The following is a 23347-nucleotide window of genomic DNA, read 5'->3' as shown; positions in this document are numbered from 1 at the left end:
TCTCCTTTAGTCCTGGTTTGCTAAGAATTTTTAATTATAAGGACTATTAAATAGAATCGAATGCACTTTTGACAATTATTAAGATGATTATATAGTATTTCTTCCTTGATCTGTTGATGTAGTGAATTACATTATTAGATTTTTTAATGCTAACTTAATCTTGCACTCCAGGAATAAATCTAATTTGATTATTTTTCTATATTGTGCTTGTGTATTCTTTTTTTTTTTGAGACAGAGTCTTGCTGTGTTGCCAGGCGCCAGGCTGGAGTGCAGTGGTGCGAGCTCGGCTCACTGCACCCTCCACCTTCCGGGTTCAAGCAATACTCCTGCCTCAGCCTCCCAAGTAGCTGGGACTGCAGGTGTGTGTCACCACACCCAGCTATTTTTTTTTTTCTTTTTAGTAGAGACGGGGTTTCACCATGTTGGCCAGGATGGTCTCGATCTCTTGACCTTTTGATCAGCCCACCTCACCCTCCCAAAGTGCTGGGATTACAGGCATGAGCCACCGCGCCTGGCTGCTTGTGTATTCTCAGTGTTTTATTTCAAAGTTCTATAGCTATATTTGCAAGTGAGATTGGCTTGTAAATTTGTGTTTTTGTCCCATTTTTGTTGAGTTTGAGGAACGAGGTATACTACCCTTTAAAAACAAGTTGGATACTAAGAGGCACTCTCAAAACTGCACTAATACATGGAAACTGAACAACTTCCTCCTGAATGAAATAAAAAAATTATTTGAAACAAATGGAAATAGAGAAACAATCTAAAACCTCTCTAGGTTACAACAAAAGCAGTGTTAAGAGAAAAGTTTATAGTGCTAATTCCTACATTAAGAAGAAAGATCTTAAATTAACAACCTAACCATACCTAAAGGAGCTAAAACATAAGAACAAACTAGACCCAAAGCTATCAGAAATGAAGAAATAACTAAAATCAGTGCAGAGTAAATGAAATTTAGACCCCAAAAAACTATAAAGAGGTTCAATGAAATAAAAGTTGCTTTTTGAAGGGACAAATAAGATTGATAAGACTGCTAGCTAGATTAACAGAGAAAAAGAGAAGATCAAAATAAGCACAATCAGAAATGACAAAGGTAACATTACAACCGATTGCACAGAAATGCAAAAGACCCTTAGCAACTACAATCTCTGTGCACGCAAACCAGAAAATCTGGAGGAAATGTATAAATTCCTGGAAACACACACAACCTCCCAAGATTGAACTAGGAAGGAACAGAAATTCCAAACAGACCAATGATGAATACGGAAATTGAGTCAGTAATAAATAAACATACCAGCCCAAAATAGCCCTGGACCAGATGAATTCACAGCAAATTTCTACCAGACATACAAGAAAGAGCTGCTACCAATCCTACTGAAATTATTCCAAAAAAATTGAGGAGAAAAGATTCTTCCCTAATTTATTCTATGAAACCAGTATCATCCTGATTGCAAAAATCTACCAAACAAAAAGACAACAAAAAAAGAAAATTGTAGGCCAATATTTTTGATGAATACAGATGCAAAAATCCTCAACAAACTATTAGCAAACGAGATCCAACAGCACATCAAAAAATTAATTCACCACAATCAAGTGGGCTTTATTCCTAAGATGTAAGGATATTTCAACATATGCAACTCAATAATTGTGATTCACCACATAAACAGAAATAAAAACAAAAAACCTTATGATCATCTCAATAGATACAGAAAAACTATTCAATGAAATCTAACATTTTTTTCATGATAAAAACCGTCAACAACCTAGACTTTGAAGGAACACAACTCAAAATAATAAGAGCCATCTACAACAAACCCACAGTCAACATTGTACTGACTGGGCAAAAGTTGGAAATGTTCCCCCTAAGAACTGGAACAATACAAAGATGTCGTCAACTCTCACCACTCCTATTCAACATAGTAGTGGAAGTCTTAGCCAGAGCAGTCAAGCATGAGAAAAATTTAAAAAATCCAAATAGGAAAAGAGGAAGTCAAGTTATCTCTTTTTATTGATGATATGATTATATACCTAGAAAACCCTAAGATTATGTGAAAAGACTCCTAGACCTAACAAATGACTTAAGCAAAGTCTCAGGATACAAAATCAACATACAAAAATCAGCAGCATTTCTATACACCAATAACATTCAAGCTGAGAATCAAATAAAGAATGTAATCCCATTTCAAGTAACCACAAAAAAAAAACAGGAAATAAAACACCTAGGAATATCTAACCAAGGAGATGAAAGATCTCTACAAGGAGAGTTACAAAACACTGCTGTGTTTTGAAATAATAATAGAAGAAATGATAGCACGAACAAGTATAAAAGCATCTCATGCTCTTGGATTGGAATAATCAATATCATCAAAACATCCATACTGCCCAAAGCAATCTACAGATTCAACACTATTCTTATAATACCAATGTCATTTTTCAGAAGAGAAAACTATTCTAAAATTTATATTAACTATCCCCCCATATAAAACAGCCCAAATAGCCAAAGCAAGCCTAAGCTAAAAGAACAAAGCCAGAAGCATCACATCTTCCACCTTCAAGCTATACTACAAGGCTAGAGTAACAAAAACTGCATGGTATTGGTACCAAAATATTAATAGACACATAGACCAATGGAACAGAATGGAGACACCTGAAATAAAGCTACACACCTAAAACTAACTGATCTTTGATGAAGCTGACAGACATAAACACTGGGGAAAGGATATTCTATTCAATAAACAGTGCTGAGAAAACTGGCTAACCATATGCAAAGAATGAAACTGGATCTCCTTCACCATATACAAACATTAACTAAAGATAGATTAAAGACCTAAATATAAGACCTCGAACTATAAAAATGCTAAAAGAAAACCTAGGAAATGTTCTTCTAGAGATGAGCTTAGGCAAAGAAATTAAGACTTCAAAGTCTTCAAAACCAAATGCAAAAAAAACAAAAATGGACAATTGAAACATTATTAAACTGAAGGGTTTCTTCACTGCAAAATAAACTATCATCAGCAGGGTAAACAAACAACCTACAGAATGGGAGAAAGTATTTGTGAACTATGCATCTTACAAAGGACTAATATACAAAATCTATAAGGAACTGAAACGAACCAACAAGAAAGAAAACAACCCCATTAAAAAGTGGGCAAAGTACATGAACAGACACTTCTCAAAAGACATTCAAGCAGTTAACAAATATACTTTAAAATGCTCAACATCACTAATTATTCCAGAGATGTAAATCAAAACCACAATGAGATGCCATTTGACACTAGTCAGAATGACTATTATTTTAAAAACCACAGACATTGGCAAGGTTGCAAAGAAAGGGGAAGCTTATACGCTGTTAGTGGAAATACAAATTAGTTCAGTCCCTCTGGAAAGCAGTTTGGAGATTTCTGAAAGAACTGAAAATAGAATTATCATCAAACCCAGTAATCTCATTACTGGGAATATGCCTAAAAGAAGATAAATTGTTTTACCAAAAAGATGCCTGCCCTCATATGTTTATCATAGCACTATTCACAGTAACAAAGACATGGAATCAATCCATAAGTGGTAGATTGGATAAAGAAAATATGGTACATATACACCATGGAATACTATTCAGCCATAAAAAAGATTGACGTCATGTCTTCTGCAGCAACATGGTTGCAGCTGAAGGCCATTATCCTAAGCAAATTAACGCAGAAACAGAAAAACAAATACCACATGTTCTCTTTTATAAGTGGGAGCTAAAACTGAGTACACACAGACACAAAGACGGGCTAAACAGACACTGAATATTCCCAAAGTGGAGAGGGAGGGAAGGAGGCAAGGACTTAAAAACTACCTACTGGGAAATATGTTCACCATTTGGGCAATGTGATCACTGAAGCCCAAACCTCAGCATCACGCAATATAGCCATGTAACAAACCTGTACATGTACCCTCTGAATCAAAAATTTTAAAATGATATAATACTTAACAATGTATTAATGAAATACATTACATCAATGAGTCTAAAAGAATATGAACTACATCTAGATGCTTAAAAGCATTTTAAAAATATCACATTTATTTGCAAATTATTATAAATTCTATGTGTAAAAGAGAAATATCCTTACATTGTAAAATCTATCTGTCTCGGATCAAATTATCAATATATTATAGCACTAAGGATACTCATGTAAATATATTTCAGTGATCAAACAGTATAAATATTTATGTCAAAATTTTCCCTATTATTTGCCAGGAAAATCTGCCAATGTATTCAGAAGAAAACATTGATTAGAAATAGATGGAGGAGGCTGTGCATGGTGGCTTATGCCTGTAATCCCAGCACTTTGGGAGGCTGAGGCGGGCGGATCACCTGAGATCAGGAGTTTGAGACCAGTCTGACCAACATGGAGAAAGCCCACCTCTAACTAAAAATACAAAAAAAAATTAGCTGGCCGTGATGGTGCATGCCTGTAATCTCAGCTACTCGGGAGGCGGAGGCAGGAGAATGGCTTGAATCCAGGAGGCAGAGGTTGCAGTGAGCCAAAATCATACCACTGCACTCCAGCCTGGGTGACAGACCAATACTCTGTCTCAAACAAAATTACCCAGGCATGGTGGCACACTCCTATAATCCCAGCTACTTGGGAGGCTGAGTCAGGAGAATTGCTTGAGCCCGGGAGGCAGACGTTACAGTGACCTGAGATCACACCACTGCACTCCAGCCTGAACAACAGATTGAGACTCTGTCTCAAAAACAATAAATAAGTAAATGGAGGAAACATTGCTTGGACGTGTTGGAAAAGAGAAGTATGAGGCCGGACGTGATGGCTCACACTTGTAATCCTAGCACTCTGGGAGGCCAAGGTAAGTGGATCTCTTGAGTTCAGCAGTTTGAGACCAGCCTGGGCAACAAAGTGAGACCTCCTCTCTACAAAAAAAAGAAAAATCAGCCAGGTGTGGAGGCACACTCCTGTAGTCCCAGCTACTAGGGAATCTAAGGTGGGAGAATGGCTTGAGCCTGCAAGGCAGAGGTTGCAGTGAGCAGAGATCACATCACTGCACTCCAGCCTAGGTGACAGAGCCAGAACCTCTCTCAAAAAAAAAGAGTAGTATGACATAATTGTTATAATTATTTACAGACAAAATTATGTATTTAGAAAAGCTAAAACAATCAACTGAAAAACTAAAAATTAAGAAGATATATCTATAATGTAGATATACCTATACATTTCACTACGTAAGATTATTCATTCCAAAGTTTAAATACTGTCAAATACCTATATTTTATCACTTTAGTGTAATGTAAATACATAGGCCATGGTCTGCAACTTAGTTTCTATAAGGAGTCATTTAGTACATGTTTTAGGCTTTGAGTCCTATTGTCTCTATTGCAGCTACACACCTTATAAGATGAAAACAGCCACAGAAAATTTATATAAAAATGAGCATGGCTGTATTCCAACTTTATTTATGAAGACTAAACTTCAAGTTTAATATAATTTTTACATCATGAAATATTCTTTATTTCCCAACCATTTTAAATAAAAGAGGCTGTAAAAGACCATAGTTTACTGACCTCTGAATAAACTATAAGTCATATTACCACAAGTCAATATGCCATGTATTATGACATCAAAAACAGCACTGTCAAAGTCCATGTCGTGTCATGAAGAATTTCATAAGCTTAATGGAAGAAAGATTATTGACTAACAGATATATAGGCAGGAAGATAATTTTGAATGTAAAAGTTAGGAAGGGCAGGTAGAAGACACTGAGGGGTTTAATAGACCAATAAAATCATCTTCTTCAATTTGTAGATAGAATCGTAATAAATTCTGATGTTGCTTTTGTCACACACACTTATGCAAAAATCAGCAAGAGCCAGGTGTGGTGGCTCACATCTGTAATCCCAGCACTTTAGGAGGCCCAGGCAGGCGGATCACTTGAGGTCAACAGTTCGAGACCAGCCTGGCCAACCTGGTGAAACCCTGACTCTACTAAAAATACAAAAATTAGCCAGGCATGGTGGTGCGTGCTACTAATCTGTCTACTCAGAAGGCTGAGGCAGGAGAATCGCTTGAACCTGGGAGGCAGAGGTTGCGGTGAGCCAAGATCACACTATTGCACTATAGCCTGGGTGACAAGGTGAGACTCCATCTCAAAAAAAAAAAAAAAAAAAAACCAGGAGAAATTTCCCAGTAAATAAAATTTTCAACTTTTTGTTTAAAAACAAATAAATAAATGTCTCCTCTTTTCTATCTTTTGAAAAAATTTACATAAAATTGCATTTATCTGTTTGGTGTGTTTCTTGAAAGTTTGGCAGAACTTGCCTGGAAAATCATCTGAAACTAGTGTGAAAATAATCTGAAACAGAGAAGATTAAACCATTGACTCAGTTTCTTTAATTGTTGTAAAACCCTTGGGCTTTCCATTTCTTCCTAAGTTTTGGTAAGTTATATTTTCCTAGATATGTGTCCTTAAATGTACTGACATAAATTATTCATAATATCCTCTTATTATATCTTTAATTTTGCTGTGTCTGTACTTATACTTTTTTCATTTCTAACATTAGTTACTTGTACCTTCTCTCATGTTTTTTTTATTCAGTTTTGGCAGACAGAATAATGGCTCCCAAAGATGTCCCTATCTTAATTCCTGGAACCTGTAAATATGTTCCAGAACATGGCAGAGGGGAATTAAGGTGGAAAATGGAATTAAGGTTGTTAATCAGCTGATCTTAAAATAAGGAAACTATCCCAGATTATCTGGGTGAGCCCAATGTAATCATGAAGGTGGAACTGAGTAGCAGACGACTCAATGTCAGAGTGATACAGTATGAGAAAGACTCGACAGGCCACTGCTGGCTTTTAAGATGGAAGGCGGCCATAAGCCAAGGAATTCAGACAGCTTCCAGGAGCTAGAAACAGCCAGAAAATGGATTCTCTTCTAGAGCCTCCAAAAGGAACACAATCTTACTGATACCTTGATTTTAGTCCAAGGAGACTTCTGCTGAACTTCTAACCTACACTGTGAGGCAATAAATTTGTGTTGTTTTAAGCCACTAAGTTTATGATCATTTGTTATAGCAGCCCTAACTGATATGGTTTGGCTGTGCCCTACTCAAATCTCATCCTGAATTGTACCTCCCATAATTCCCTCATGTTGTGGGAGGGACCCAGATAACTGAATCATGGGGGCAGTTTTGCCCACGCTAATTCTCATGGTATTGAATAAGTCTCGGGCAATGTGATGGTTTTATAAGTGGAAAGCCCTTTCACTTGGCACTCGTTCTCTCTTTGCCTGCCACCATGTAGGATATCCTTTTGCCTTCCACCATGATTATGAGGCCTCCCCAGCCACATGAAACTGAGTCCACTAAACCTCTTTTTTCTTTATAAATTACCCAGTCTCAGCTATGTCTTCATCAGCAGCTGGAAGTGGACTAATACATTAACAGATCAATTTTTCCAGTGGTTTGTCTATACAATTAGGCCTTTAAAAGTACCAACTTGCCCAGGCGTGGTTGCTCATGCCTGTAATCTCGGCACTTTGGGAGACGGAAGTGAGTGGATTGCCTGAGCTCAGGAGTTCACAACCAGCCTGGGCAACACAGTGAAACTCCATCTCTGCTAAAATACAAAAAATGAGCCGGACATGGCGTCCTGTGCCTGTAGTCCCCAGCTACTTGGGAGGCTGAGGCAGGAGAATTGCTTGAACCCGGGAGGCAGAGGTTGCAGAGAGCTGCAAAGATCCTGCCTCTGCACTCCAGCCTGGGTGACAGAGTGAGACTCCGTCTAAAAAAAAAAAAAAAATAGAACCAACTTGTGATTTTATTAATCCTTTCTGTATCTATCCTTTTAAGTTCACTGACTTTTGCTCCTGTGTTTATTATTTCCTGGCTTTACTTTCTGGGTTTATCTTACTGTTCTTTTTCTGATATATACACATTTAAAGTTATATATTTTGGTAATATTGCAAAAGTTTAAACAGATCGTATTTTTTGTCATTCAATTATTAGTATTTTCTAATTTCCATTATAATTTCTTCTCAACCATAGGTTATTTAGAAGTGAATTTTTTAAATTTCCAAATATATTACCTATTTTTAGCTTTCTTTTTATTACTAGAATCTAATTTCATTTAGTCAGAGATGCATATTAAAGATTGTTTGAAATGTACTGATGCTTGTTTTTATAGTCTAGTATTGTATTAGTCTGTTCTCACACTGCTAATAAGACACCCAAGACTAGGTAAATTATAAAGGAAAAAGGTTTAATGGACTTACCGCTCCCATGGCTGGGAAGGCCTCACAATCATGGCAGAAGAGGAAGGAAGAGCAAAGTGATGTCTTACATGGTGGCAGGCAAGAGAGCTTGTGCAGGGGAACTCCCATTTACAAAACCATCAGATCTCATAAGACTTATTCACTGCCACGAGACACAGTATGGGGGAAACCAGCCCTATGATTCAATTACCTCCACCTAGTCCCACCCTTGACAAGTGGGGATTATTACAATTCAAGGTGAGATTTGGGTGGGGACACAGCCAAACCATATCAAGTATGTATTTTTATTCCCTGAAAAGAGTATATGTTCTAGATGTTGAGTTTAATATTCTAAATATACCCATCAGATAAAATTAGCTATTTGAATTGTCTGAATTGTCTATATTCCTATGCTTCACCTGGTTGTATTTTACAACTTGGAAGTATGTTTAAAATCTCCCACTAAATAATGGATTTATATTTGTCTTTTTAAAGCTATCTTGCTTGGGGCATACAAATTTAGAATTGATGAATATTCTTGTGACTTGAAACTTTTATCCATATATCCTGACCTTCTTTATTGCTAGTAATGATGTTCGTTTTAGAATCTTCTGTTAATACAATGGCATGTGCTTTCTTCAGTTACTCTTTGTTCTATATATTTTTCTCATCTTTTCAATTTTATCTTAATGCTTTAGATACGTCTCTTTTAAATGACATATTTCTGGAAATTGTTTTTTTAATCTAGTCTGATAATTTTTTGTCTTTTTACCTCAATAGATTTGCCCACTTAAATTACTGGGGTCAAATTATACCATATTATTAATGCTTTCTATTTGTGCCACACTTGCTGCTATTTCTTGCCTTTCCAGCTACTAAATTGATTTAGTGAATTTTTTTATCATTCCCCTGTTTTTCTAGAGGTTAAATACTATATTTCTATTATTTTTGTATTTACCATAGTAATTTTTAACATGCATCCTTAAAGCCAAAGTCAATCAACAGTTACCCTCTGTGAAACAATACAAGGATCTTAGAAAACTTAAACTTGGAGCATCTCCTTCCTGACTTAAATGCTACTTTTATACAGCATTTTTATTCTATCTTGTTTTTTCATTGACATACAAATTAGTCGAGTTTTTAAATTTAATGCAACTAATATTTTCAGGATTTTTTTATATTTACTCACACATTTATAATTGTTGTTGAGAGTTTTTCCCCTGCCATTTCTTCTTGTATCTCTGCCCTTCCTTCTGCAATTGCATTCCTTCTCCTAAAGCTAATTCTTTATAAGTTCTTTCACTGAGGGTCCAATGATTGTAAACTCTTTGCATTGTTTATCTGAAAATATACATCCCACCAGTTCTAGGTCAACAACAATTTTGCCCGAGCACTTTGCAGGCATTTTTCACTGCCTTCTGATTTTCACGGTTGTTTTCAAGAGAAAACTGAGCTGTCACAGTATTGTCCTTTAAACTTTTTAAAGACAATCTGCATTCATCCTTGGTTATTTTAAGATCTGTTGTCCAGGCACAGTGCCTCACCCTGTAATCCCAGCACTTTGGGAAGCTGAGGTGGGAGGATCACCTGATGTCAGGAGTTCGAGATCAGACTGGCCAACATGGTGAAAGCCTGTCTCTACTAAAAATACAAAAATTAGCCAGTGTGGTGGCAGATGCCGATAGTCCCAGCTACTTGGGAGGCATGAGAATCGCTTGAATCCAGGAAGCAAAGTTTGCAGTTAGCCAAGATCATGCCACTGCACTCCAGCCTGGGTGACACAGTGAGACTCCATCTTGAAAAAAAAAAAAATATATATATATATATATATATATATATATATATCTTTAGATTTCATGTTTTGCAGAATTTCTCATCACTTATTTTGCTTGGGATTTGTTAGGTTTCCTGAATTTGAGGTTTTATGTCTTTCAACAATTCTGTGAAGTTCTTAGCCATTGTCTCTTCAAATATTGCCTTTACCCTATTCTATTTCTTCTTTCCTTTGCAGCTTTGATTAGAAATAGCTCCATTGGCTTTCCATGTCTTTTAACCTCTGTGCTGTGTTCTAGGTAATTTCTTCAGATCTCTACTCCAGTTTACTAATTCATTATTTAGTTGCATCAATCTGTTCATTTCATTCCTTGCATTTCTAATTTGTTGTATGTTCACAATTAGAACTACTAGTTAGTTCTTTTTAAAATTTGCCTGGTAATTTGCAATAGTCTTTGTTTCTTTCTTATACTGTTTTCTGAAATCAAAAAATGTGACAGAGTATTAGACCTCCCCACAAATTTGTTTCATATTATTTCTAGGCTGGGAGAATAAATGACTGTTTGTTCTTCTATTAACCTTGTGTGTAAAGATTGTTGCTATTTTCCCAATCATAGTACCTTACATTTTATTTTAAACTTTATACATTTTCAGATACTTTTCTCCAAGTTTTATTAAGGTATAATTAACTAATAAAAATTATACATATATTTATAGTATATGATGTGATGTTTTGATACACACACACACACACACACACACACACGCACTGTTAAGTGATTAAATCAAACCTAAGAACATATCCATCACTCACATACCATTTGTGTGTGTGTGTGTATGGTGAGAACATTTACTCTCTTAGCAATTTTCAAGTATATAATCCATTTTATATTTGCTATAGTCAGTATGCCATACAACAGATCTTCAGAACTTATTCATCTGTCTAAATGAAATTTTGTACCCTTTGACCAACATCTCTCCATTCCCCTCACCCAACCCTGTCATCCATGGTAACCATCATTCTACTGTATTCTCTGCCACTGTGAGTTCAACTTTTTGCAATTCCGTATATACATGAGATCATGTGGCATTTTTCTTTCTGTGCCTGGTTTATTTCACTTAGCATAGTATCTCCCAGATTCATTCAGATTGTTGCAAATGACAGAATTTTCTCCTTTTTAAAGGTGGAATAGTATTACCTTGTGTATATGTATCACATTTTCTTTATACATTGGTGGAGGCTTAGGTTGATTCCATATCTGGACTATTGTGAATAATGTTGCAATTGATATGGGAGTTCAGAGATCTCTTTGACACATTGATTTCATTTCCTTCAAATATACACCCAGAAGTGGGATTGCTGGGTCATATGGTAATTCTACTTTTTTTTTTTTAAGAGACAGGGTCTTACTAAGCTGCCCAGGCTGCTCTCAAACTCCTGACTTCCAGCAATCCTCCCACCTCAGCTTCCCAAGTAGCTGGGACTGCAGGTGCATGTCAGTGCACCTGGTTAGTAGTTCTAATTTTGAATTTTTTGAGAAACCTTTATGCTGTCTGTCATATGGCTGTAGTAATTTACATTCCCACAACAGTGTACAAGGGTTCCCTTTTCTCCACATTCTCACCAACACTTGTCATCTTTTGTCTTTTTGATAATAGCCATCTTAAGTGTGAGATAATATTTCACTGTGATTTCAATTTGTATTCCCTGATGATTAGTGATGTTGAGATTTATTTCATATACTTATTGGCCATTTGTATGTCTTCTTTCAAGAAATGTCAGCCTGATGCAGTGGTTGATGCCTATAATGCCAGCACTTTGAGAAGTCAAGACAGGAGGATCACTTGAGCCCAGGAGTTCAGGACAAGCCTGGACAACATAGTGAGACCCCATCTCTATGAAAAAATTTAAAAATTAGCCAGTGTGGTGACCCACACTTGTAGTCTTAGCTACTCAGGGGGCTGAGGTGGGAGGATCACTTGAGCTCTGAAGGCCAATTATTCAGTGAGCCATAATGCACTCCAGCCCAGGCAACATAGTGAGATCATGTCTCAAAAAAAAAAAAAAAAAGAAGAAGAGGAAAGAAGAAAGAAAAAAAAGGAAATGTCTCTTCAGTGTCCTTTGCCCATATTTTAATCAGGTTATTTATAACCTGATTTTCTTATATATTTGATATTTCTTATATATAACCTGAGTTTCTTATATATTTTGGATATTAAACCTTTATCATGTATATGGTTTGCACATATTTTCTCTCATTCCATAAGCTTCTTTTCACTCAGTTGTTTCCTTTGCTATGCAGAAGATTTTTAGTTTGATACAATCTTATTTGTATATTTCTGCTTTTGTTGCCTGTTTTATGGGTCGCAACCAAAAAAATAATTGCCCAGACCAATGTCATAGATATTTTTTCCCTATATTTCCTTCTAGTAGCTTTACAGTTTAGATCTTCAAGTCTTTAATCCATTTTGAGTTGGTTTTTGTATACGGTATGAAATGAGTCTGATTTCATTCTTCTGTACTTACTCATACTTTTTGATGAAATATTTTATGTATTGAAACAAACTATTTTCTATTTCATATCTCATAATTCCAATATCTGAATTCTTTGAAAATCTGATTCTACTGTTTGTTTTTTCTGTTGATTTTTGTCCATTGAGTCTTCATGTGTTTTATGATTTTTATAATAGCTATTGTTCTTTGGAACTTTACTTTGGGAAATTATTTGAAGAATGGTGTAAAGATGTTTTCCCTCAGCAAACTGACACAAGAACAGAAAATCAAACACCGCATGTTCTCACTCATAGGTGGGTGTTGAACAATGAGAACACATGGACACAGAGGGGGAGCATCACACACTGGAGTCCGTAGGGAGGAAATAGGGGAGAGACAGCGGGGGGTGGGGAGTTGGGGAGAGATAGCATGGGGAGAAATGCCAGATATAGGTGAAGGGGAGGAAGGCAGTAAATCACACTGCCATGTGTGTACATATGCAACAATCTTGCATGTTCTTCACATGTACCCTAAAACCTAAAATGCAATTTTTAAAAAAGAGATGTTTTCCTCCAGAAAGGACTGGTGTTTTCCTCTGATGGGTGTCTAATGGAACCATTAACCCAAAGTGACTTTAACTACAGTCCTGGATTGGACTTTTCACACCTCACAGGTAATGATCCTTGACATCTAAGTAATGGCCAGCTGTGTTTACAAACTCTCAAAGGATTCTTTTTCCTTTCTCCACCCATAGCCAAAGTGAAGACAGACAAATTTCCTCACACCCAGACAGAATTTGTCCTAGATTGCTGTTTTATGGAGCATATCACTTTTGAGTATATCAGTAATGTCTCAGTCTTAGACTTTGCCTTCTGTCTCCTGAAATATGACCCAGTGAAACTAAAATTTCAGGCCACCAGAGATTTGTAGATGCTCCTGAGGCACTAATTTGTTCACTCTTATTTGTATTTGTAATTCCTACTCATTTTCTGCCTCCAAGGAGGAGTCTTAGTGTCTTTTTTTTATTTTTTTGAGACAGAGTTTTGCTGCCCAGGCTGGAGCGCAATGGCATGATGTCAGCTCACTGCAACCTTCGTCTCCCAGGTTCAAGCGATTCTCCTGCCTCAGCCTCCTGAGTAGCTGGGATTACAGGCAGGCACCACCACACCCAGCTAATTTTCTATTTTTAGTAGAGATGGGGTTTCTGCATATTGGTCAGACTGGTCTCGAATTCCCGACCTCTGGTGATCCGCACACCTTGGCCTCCCAAAGTGCTGAGATTACAGGCATGAGCCACTGCACCTGGTCAGGAGTCTTATTTTCTTATCAGTTCAACTCTACATTTCTAAAGTTATAAATACATTTTATTTCACATTTCTAGATATTTTGTGCCAGGAGTATTTTTCAGGGTATGACTGCAAGAAAAGAAATCTCAATTATTTGTTGACCTCTACAAATAAGTGAAACTTATAATAAAGTCTTCATTAGTTGACAGACAATAGGCATACCAGGGGCTGCTCTAGTTCAACTCACATTTTCCCAAGACCTCATTAACTAGTTGTCAGGGAACTTTGGGAGAAATGCAGATTTTTTTTTGACTATACATATTCTAAGTGTTATTGCTTCAGCATATTAAATATAAACTAGAGAAAATGAGAATTTTCTGCTACTAGAAATATTGCTAGTATAGACCACTTTCGAGAAACATTTGGCAGCTTCTTGTAAAATTAAATATACCCAGTGAAATGGACTGAACGTTTGCTTCCCCCAAAAATCCCAATATGATGGTATTTGAAGGTGGAGTCTGTGGGAAGTAGTTAGGTCATGAGAGTGAAGAGCTAATGGATGGGACTAGTGCCCTTACAAGAAGAGGCCAGAGAGGTAAGTAGTTCTATTTTCATTCCATTAAGAATACAAGGAAAAGTCAGCATTCTGCAACCCAGAAGAGGACCCTCATCGGAATCAACCATGCTGGCACATGTATTGCAGGACTTGGCCTCCCACAGTGCTGGGATTACAGGCACGAGCCACCATGCCCGCCCTGGACTGGCTTCGTTACTTAGCATGTTTTTGAGATTCATTTACGCTATTGAGTGATTCAGTAGGTCCTATCTTTTGGTTACAAAGTACTCCATTATATCAATATGCAATATTTGTCCCTTTATCCATTGGATTATTTCCAGTTTGAGCTATTATAAATATGCTGCTATGAACATAACTGTACAAATGTTTGTGTGAGTATATGTTTTTGTTTCTATCCAGTAACACTCTAGTCGTGGAATACCTGGGTGTCTTACTCAGTTTGGGCTGCTGTAACAAAGTGCTGTAGACTGAGTGGCTTGTAAGCAAGAGCCTTCACAGTTCTGTAGGTTGGAAGTCCAAGTCACCCAGGCTGGAGTGAAGTGGCACCATCTCAGCTCACTGTAACCTCTGCCCCCCTGGTTAAAGTGATTCTCCTGCCTAAGCCTCTGGAGTAGCTGGGATTACGGGTGCGCGCCACCACATCCAACTAATTTATTTTATTTTATTTTATTTTATTTTATTTTATTTGAGACGGAATCTCACTCTGTCACCAGGTTGGAGTGCAGTGGTGCAATGTCCACTCACTGCATGCAACCTCCTTCTCCTGGATTCAAGTGATTCTCCTTCCGCAGCCTCCCGAGTAGCCAGGATTACAGGCATGCACCACCATGCGTGGCTAATTTTTGTATTTTTAGTAGAGACAGGGTTTCACCGTGTTAGCCAGGCTGGTCTCTGTCTCCTGACCTCATGATCCGCCTACCTCGGCCTCCCAAAGCGCTGGGATTACAGGTATGAGCAACCTCAGCCTGCCTAATTTTTGTATTTTTAGTAGAGATGGGGTTTCGCCATGTTGCCAAGCTGGTTTCTAACTCCTGACCTCGGGTGATTTGCCCACCTCAGCCTCCCAAAGTGCTAGTATTACAGTCGTGAGCCACTGCCCCTGCCCGAGCCAGAGGCATCTTTATTGGGGTGATGTAAATCTGTATCTGGTATGTGATAGTAGTTACACACGTGCACATGAATGTCAAAATTCATGAAACTGAACACTTAAGATCTTTCCATAAAGAAGATGTGATGTGTATATATATATATACACATACATACATACCATGGAATACTATGAAGCCATAAAAAAGAAAAATCATATCCTTTGCAGAAACATGGTTGGAGCTGGAGGCCATTATCCTTAGCAAACTAACACAGGAACAGAAAACCAAGTATCACAGGTTCTCACTTATAAGTGGGAGCTAAATGATGAGAACACATGGACACAGAGGGGAACAACAGGGCCTACTGGAAGGTGGAGGGTGGGAGGAGAGAGAAGATCAGGAAAAATAACTAATGGGTACTAGGCTCAATACCTAGATGATGAAATAATCTTTATAGCCCCTGTGACATGCATTTACCTGAATAATAAATCTTCACATGTAGCCCTGAGCTTAAAAGTTTTTTAAAAAGATCTTTCCATTTTATTGTATGTAAATTATGCCTGTTAAAAACATAGATTGTTTCAAAAAGTCCTTCACATATTGGTTATTCTATAGCATAATTCAGCAATTTAAAAATATTAGCTGCCAGGATAGGAGAGACTTTATGGTTTAGCTGCCTAATTTACAAAGACATTCATTAAATATGATGTTTTATGGTCACAGGTCTGCCTTTTTAACAATTAGAATAAAATCTCTATTATTTTTCAATTTTGGGGCCCATCGTTGAAGCCTGTCTGGTAATCCTAAGCAGGAAAGGGGAAAAAAAATAATAATAATAACATTGTGTATGGGTGATATATCTGTAGTGTTAACCAGATCAGGAGCAAAGGACTATGAATTTATTCATAGGATATTTGGGAAAGACCATTGAAAATGTTTGCTGGAGGCAGAGGACAAAGTTTGGGAGAACTTTTAACATACCATAGCAAGATTTGAAAGGCAGGTTTGAGACATAAGAGACTGCTCACTTATTTTACTTGTCAAAATAAGAGAAGTAAATGAATATTCTGAAATTCCCTGTAGATAAAGAAAACGGCAGGAAAATGACTCAGCGTAAAAAGACACATCTCTTTCAAGTAAAATATTCTGCAAAATAAATTTCACAGGCTGCACAACCTCAAATTTCTAGGTTTGTGATGAAATTTAGTATTGAGAAAATATGAGGCTAGCACTTGGCCTGCCTAACACACCAATGCTTGTGAACAGCAGGTCAGAAATGTTTCCGTCAAGATTTTCTTTTTATTTCCTTAACGGTATGATTCAGCAAGTTCACTCCCTCAACAGATACTCACTGAGTGCCCCTAATATGACAGACACTATCTTAACTGCTTGAAACACATCAGTGAACAAAGCAGACAAAAACCTCAGTTTCATGGAGCTTACATTCTATTTGGAGAAATCAGATTGTTTTTAAAAATCCATAACAAATAAGTAAATTAGATAGGTGATAATATATACATGATAAGAGAAAAGAAACAGAACAGTGTAAGGGAAAGATATATCACCCTATGAATTTCTTAGGGAAAGTCATGTTTAAAAAATTAAAGCAAAAAGATACGCTACTCAGGAGGCTGAGGTGGAAGGATCGCTTGAACCCAGGAATTAGAGTCCAGGCTGGGCCATAAAGCAAGATTCTGTCTCTCTTAAAAAATTTTTTAAAAACTAAAAATCAAAAGAGATACATTAAGAGAACGTTTTTTAAAATTTATTTATTATACTTTAAGTTCTAGGGTTTATGTGCAGAACGTGCAGGTTTGTTACATAGGTATACACGTGCCATGGTGGTTTGCTGCATCCATCACTCCATCATCTACATTAGATACTTCTCCTATGCTATCCCTCCCCAATTCCCCCACCCCCTGCTATACCTCCCCTAGCCCCGCAATCCTGACAGGTCCCAGTGTGTGATGTTCCCTTCCCTGTGTCCCTGTATTTAAGAGAACATTTATCCACCGAAACAATGAGACAAGCAGTTAGAAAGCACCCTAAGCAAGGGTTGTCGGTATTGCGACTTAACAGATTAGAGAAGAAAGCCAGTTCTGTCAAAGTGATGAAAAACATTATATTCAACACATTTTTTGTCAACACATAGTGTCTAAGATGTATACATAAAAATACTGTATCCATTAGTGGCCATTTTAAAACTGTAATGATTCAGAAAATTCAGTAAGAAACAAAATCTGGCTGGGCGCAGTGGCTCACAAATGGAATCCCAGCACTCTGGGAGGCTGAGGAGGGCGGATCACTTGAGGTCAGGAGTTCAAGACCAGCCTGGCCAACATGGCAAAGTACCATCTCTACTAAAAATACAAAAATTAGCTGGGCATGGTGCATGCCTGTAGTCTTAGCTACTGGGGAGGCTGAGGCAGGAAAATGGCTTGAACTTGGGGGTTGGAGGTTGTAGTGAGCCAAGATCATGCCACTGCACTCCAGCCTGGGTGACAAAGTAAGCTGTCTCAAAAAAATAAACAAATACATACATGTTTTAAAAAATAAGCAAAATCTTACCACAAAGTAAATTTATCCATCTAGTTTTATTACTTCTTTCTGAAGATTTTCAGAACATTCTCTCTTGAGAATGATGCTACACCATGAGTAGAGATATTTATATTTAATACATTATAATGAGTTATTGTGTAAAATATTATTTTGTAAAATATATGTAAAAGTACTTGGCATAGTACTGGCACATGTAAATGTATTTGTTAAAATGTTTTAAAAATTGTTTAAATGGTCTTAAGGCTATATTTTAAATCTTATTGGGGATTACTGATTAAATACTTATGGATAAGGAAAAAAGCATTCGTTTTTGAGAACTAGATTAGCACTTTCAGGAAATTAATTGCAGTTACCCTTGGTGTGCTGGTCTTTATAATATAGATTTAAATCTGTGAACATATGCTCATAATATGCCGGTTTATCCTATAGTTCATTATCCTTTGCTTTCTTCAATTTCACTCTTCGTTACACAACCATTTCCATCACAAAGTGTGAAACCGAAGGGGAAATGAAAGCTGATAAACAGAGTTTATGTCAATTTGGCTCCTAAAAGAAAGTGAGGAAGTCAAAACAACTAGATAAAATTAGGTTTCAGGTGTTTTCATCTGTGGTTTTCTTTTTTTTTTTTTTTGAGATGGAGTTTTGCTCTGTTGCCCAGGCTGCCAGGTTGGAGTGCAGTGGGGCAATCTCAGCTCACTGCAACTTCCATCTCCTGGGCTCAAGCGATTCTCCTGCTTCAACCTCCAGAGTAGCTGGGATTACAGGCACATGCCACCACCATGCCTGGCTAATTTCTTTTTTCTTTCTTTTGTTTTGAAAAGGAGTTTCCCTCTGTCCCCCAGGCTGGAGTGCAGTGGCATAATCTCAGCTCACTGCAACCTCCACCTCCAGGGTTCAAGCGATTGTCCTTTCTCAGCCTCCAGAGTAGCTGGGATTGGTGCATGCTGCCATGCCTGGCTAATTTTTGCTCATTTTTGTTTTTTTAGTAGAGACAGGGTTTCAAAATTTTGGCTAGGCTGGTCTTGAACTCTTTATCTCAAGTAATCCACCCATCTCCACCTCCCAAAGTACTGGGATTACACCATGCCCAGCCCCAGCTAATTTTTTTTATATTTTTAGTAGAAATGGGGTTTCACCATGTTGGCCAGGATGGTCTTGAACTCCTGGCCTCAAGTGATCCACGTGTCTCAGCCTCCCAAAGTGTTGGGATTACAGGCGTGAGCCATTGTGCCCAGGCTCAACTGTGCTATTTCTATCCTGTATAGCCACAAATCACTGGGAGTACACTTGTGTGACTCACTGCAATTTCTGGTTTCAGGAACTATGGATATATTGATATGAGAATATTTTGTTTAAAAATCAATACTTACCATCACCATTTCTTCTCTTGAAAAGTGCTTTTGCAAGCAGATAAGAAGGAATAGTAGGTGATCATTCAAACTCTGAATATTATTTCTCTTTGCAAATGGAAATACAAGGAATGTCCTCCCAAAGGTAGACTTGGAAGCAATGTTTATGTTCCCATTGCATCTTGTTTACCTCCCTATTTCAGTTAATTCCTGTATTTTATTTAGTTGTTTGCCAGTCAGTCATCCCCCCAACTGAAAACTCCTTGAAGAAAGAGTTGTCTTTCAATTTTGTAGCCCCAGCTTCGTAGCACAGGTGAAACAATAAAGAAAGAAAGAAAAGATCACTGGGATTTATATGAGGGTTAGCCAAGTCTCCCTCTTAAACACTTTAAGTTCAACAAAAGCAGGCTCAAAAGTCTCTTATTTGGGAGTGAGCTAGCTCCCTTAATTGCAAGAAGTTCTGAATCAAAATATATCCACCACTCCCTTTTGTGTCTCCACCATCTACATGTAATACAAATGCATCAAACCATTATATTAACTACTATAGCCTAGCTGCCTTTCAAATAAATGGAAAAGTTAAAAAACACTGCTATAAAATAGGTTATCTTGCTACTAGTACATACCCAATGCAAACTCATTAAAAGTCTCAAACAGTGTAAAGTAGCTCCCCTTTTTTGGTAAAGTTAGATTAAATAGCTTACACTGTGTAATTGTGATCATTGAATATTCTTACTAATGATTATTCAGAGACTCAGATACATTCTTGACGAAAAATGATCAAACGAGGTGCTTTATTTTTAACTTAGGACTTCAGAGGGTTTCTTATTTTGAAATCAAATCTATTAAACCTCATGAGTATATTATTCCTCATTAAGATTCCTTTTGAATGCATTTGACATGTTAAAGATAGGGTATCAGTGAATAATTTATAAGTAAAAATTATTTTATAATATTTATCTTAGAAATTAAAGTGAATAGAACATAAGAAAAAATGAAAAAAAAAAGACAAGTAACTAATGGGGTAAGACTAGACAGGGAATTTCACAAGGTTAATTGTAGTACTTCTAGAACATTCTTAGCTTATCACAAATAATTTTACTAGCTATTTTATTTAGTATTAGTTGTCAATTTAACTCACTTCATAGGTCAACTAGTATTGTGATTAAGAACTAATTTTTAAAAAGCAAGACAATTATGTTCAAGTTTTCTTCATTTAGTCAATATGGGAGGCTATGAAAAGATGTTCCTAGTGATCCATAAACCATTATAAAAATATAAAGCATTGTTATTACACAATTGTATGTGTATAGTAATCAGCTTGTTTATGGCGGCTCGGTGCAAAATTCCTTCTACTGCTAAATAATGTAAAAGAAAACAGTGGTTTTTGAACATTTTTGTTTGTTGGCCCTGAGTAGGGTTCCTCTGAAACAAAATCCCCCAGTAAGTCCATCTGAGTGTGGTGGTATGTGCCTGTAGTCCCAGCTACCTGGGGACTGAGGTAGGAGGATTGCTTGAGCCCAGGAGTTTGAGGTCAGCCTGGGCAACACAGTGACACCCTGTCTCTTAAAAAAAAAAAAAAAATCCACCAACCCAGAAAGAGTTTGGACTATGCTGTTCTTGGACCAGGAGAACAGAAACAGCTATTTTAAGTTTAGGAAGGCAGTAATGGTAGTATTGGGAGCTGATGTAACCAGTTTTGAAAGCAAGAGAACAAACATCATTATAAATGATGGTTGACTATTGACAAGATGAAGAACTGACACATTACTATTAGGCCAAGGAAGTTTGGCTAAGATGGATTTTATAAGAGCTCTTTCTTCTAACCACCAATAGAAGGGGCTCCCATCTGTCCTCCGCTAAGAATTATCTGTGCTTCAGCTGGGCGTGGTGGCTCACACCTGTAATCCCAGCACTTTCAGAGGCTGAGGTGGACAGATAACAAGGTCAGGAGTTTGAGACCAGCCTCGCCAACATGGTGAAACCCCATCTCTACTAAAAAAATACAAAAAGGGGGGGGGGGCTGGGCAGGATGGTATGCATCTGCAATCCCAGCTACTTGTGAGAATTGCTTGAACCAGGGAGGCAGAGGTTGCAGTGAGCCAGAATTGCGCTACTGCACTCCGCTAGGTGACAGACCAAGACTCTGTCTCAAAAAAAAAAAGAATTTCTCTGTACTTCATCTATCTACTTTCTGTTTACAACTGCCCCAGAAGGCCATGCTTCTCACTCTGAGAAACAAAACCTAAAAGAACTATGTGTCTGCCCCAAAATAAAAACCTTTAACATGTTCCTGTAGTCGCCAGTTCTCATAAAATACTAACCAATAGTTAATTAAGTCATTTTTAGGATGATTGCCTGATTTTCATTAGATCCAATCTTATTGTTTAGAGGTACTATGTGGAGAGAGAGAGACAGACAGACAGATAGAACCTACCCTGGATAGCTATTGCAAGAGCTTACTCTCAGCTCACAATATCTTAAAAATAGGTTATCTTTATTCTAACTATTCTCTTTGTAACACATTTTTCACCCAGTGAAATCAGCAGTAAAAATATGTGCTATGATTGCTTCATCTAAGTAACACAATGCCAGAAAGCCAACTTGTCATAGTGTTTATTTAGCAAATATATTTTTAACTGGCTATTTGGCATCATGTATATGCAACATCGAATAATCACTGAAATGTCATCAAATATAATTAGCAAAAATATTTTTATCTGGCTATTGAGCATTACATATATACAACAATAAATATTCATCGCAGCAAGTCATCAAATATGAGTTTTTATCTTATTTTAATCAAATTGATTAAAAAACTAGTTAATGGCAAAATACAGCCTTTTCACCTTTTCTTCTTACTAAATGTTAGGGAGCACAATGACCATCCAAACAATCATATTAATAAATTTTCAAATATTTTGCTAACATGTAAAAATAGTTTACATTTATACCTATTTATTTTCCTAATCTAAGTTTTAGCAGTTATTAACTGCTAAAACTTTTCACAAAGTTAATTTTGTTCCATTTTTCTCCAGTTTTGAATACATACACACAAATCTGTTTAAATTTTCACTCACCTTATTTTAATTGCATTTTCAAAATGTATAAATGCTTTTTCTTGTCAAAAGATGACAGTAAGTTATTTGCATGAAATAGTTGTAGTAGAGGGAATTCTAGCATTTTAAACACAATAAATATAACTTTCTTTATTAAAGAATTCCAGAATGTAAAAGCATACTTAGAGCTGCTTTGAAGAAACTGTTTCAAAGAGTAGTCATGTACGGGATTATTGTAATCTCAATGTCTGAAATCTAGACTACAGATTTCAAATATTTTCATTTTCAGGTATGCTACTATAATTATGTACTATGAATTAGGTTACTGTCCTATATAACAGCCGACTAAAATTACAATCTTGTTTTATTTTATTAGTTTTTCAGATCTAGAATTTCAGCCAATGCAGCATGTATCCAAAAAGAGGATCTTTTCTGTATCCACTAGCTGACACTAACTTTTTTAAATTAAGAAAGGAAAGCTAGATTACAAGCACACACTCACCTTTCAGTGTCTTGAAATATTCTGACAAAATTAAAATGAATGTGATCACTACTGCCACAAATAATTTAAGGAGGGCTGTTTTTGTCATGTTTCTTCACATGACACACATGTGTTCCCTTCCAGTACATTCATCGTATGTTGCTTCCTGCTTGAAGTTTCATCTCGACAGTACTTTAGGTTAATGCAATTCACCTCATACTCACTTCCTTTGTGTAAGACTTTAAAAAAAAAAAAAAAGAGGCCTTAAACTGAGAGACCTCACTCTTGAGTCACTTTACATTAAAAAAAAAAAAAACCACCCTCCAATAAATACTTTCAAACCATTTACTTATCTTTCTAAGCAAGAAAAGGTAAATAAATAATCTCAAGAAGCAAGGGGATCTTCTCCCCAGAGAAACTGAAGCTATTTTCCCTTG

The 23347-nt window shown here is 36.8% G+C and overlaps 1 protein-coding gene across 1 annotated transcript in view; it reads right to left on the bottom strand.

The window, feature by feature from the left end:
• Positions 1-23019, bottom strand: part of TMEM156 (transmembrane protein 156) — a 57312-nt gene extending 34293 nt beyond the window's left edge. Inside the window, exon 1 of the mRNA XM_035293883.3 lies at positions 22932-23019. Coding sequence (XP_035149774.2) covers positions 22932-23019 — 88 coding nt within the window. The remainder of the gene's footprint in view (positions 1-22931) is intronic.
• Positions 23020-23347: the final 328 nt, after the last annotated feature.

The sequence above is a fragment of the Callithrix jacchus genome, chromosome 3 (assembly GCF_049354715.1).
Source record: "Callithrix jacchus isolate 240 chromosome 3, calJac240_pri, whole genome shotgun sequence".
NCBI lineage: Eukaryota > Metazoa > Chordata > Mammalia > Primates > Cebidae > Callithrix > Callithrix jacchus.
This window is presented reverse-complemented; position numbering and strand designations above follow the sequence as displayed.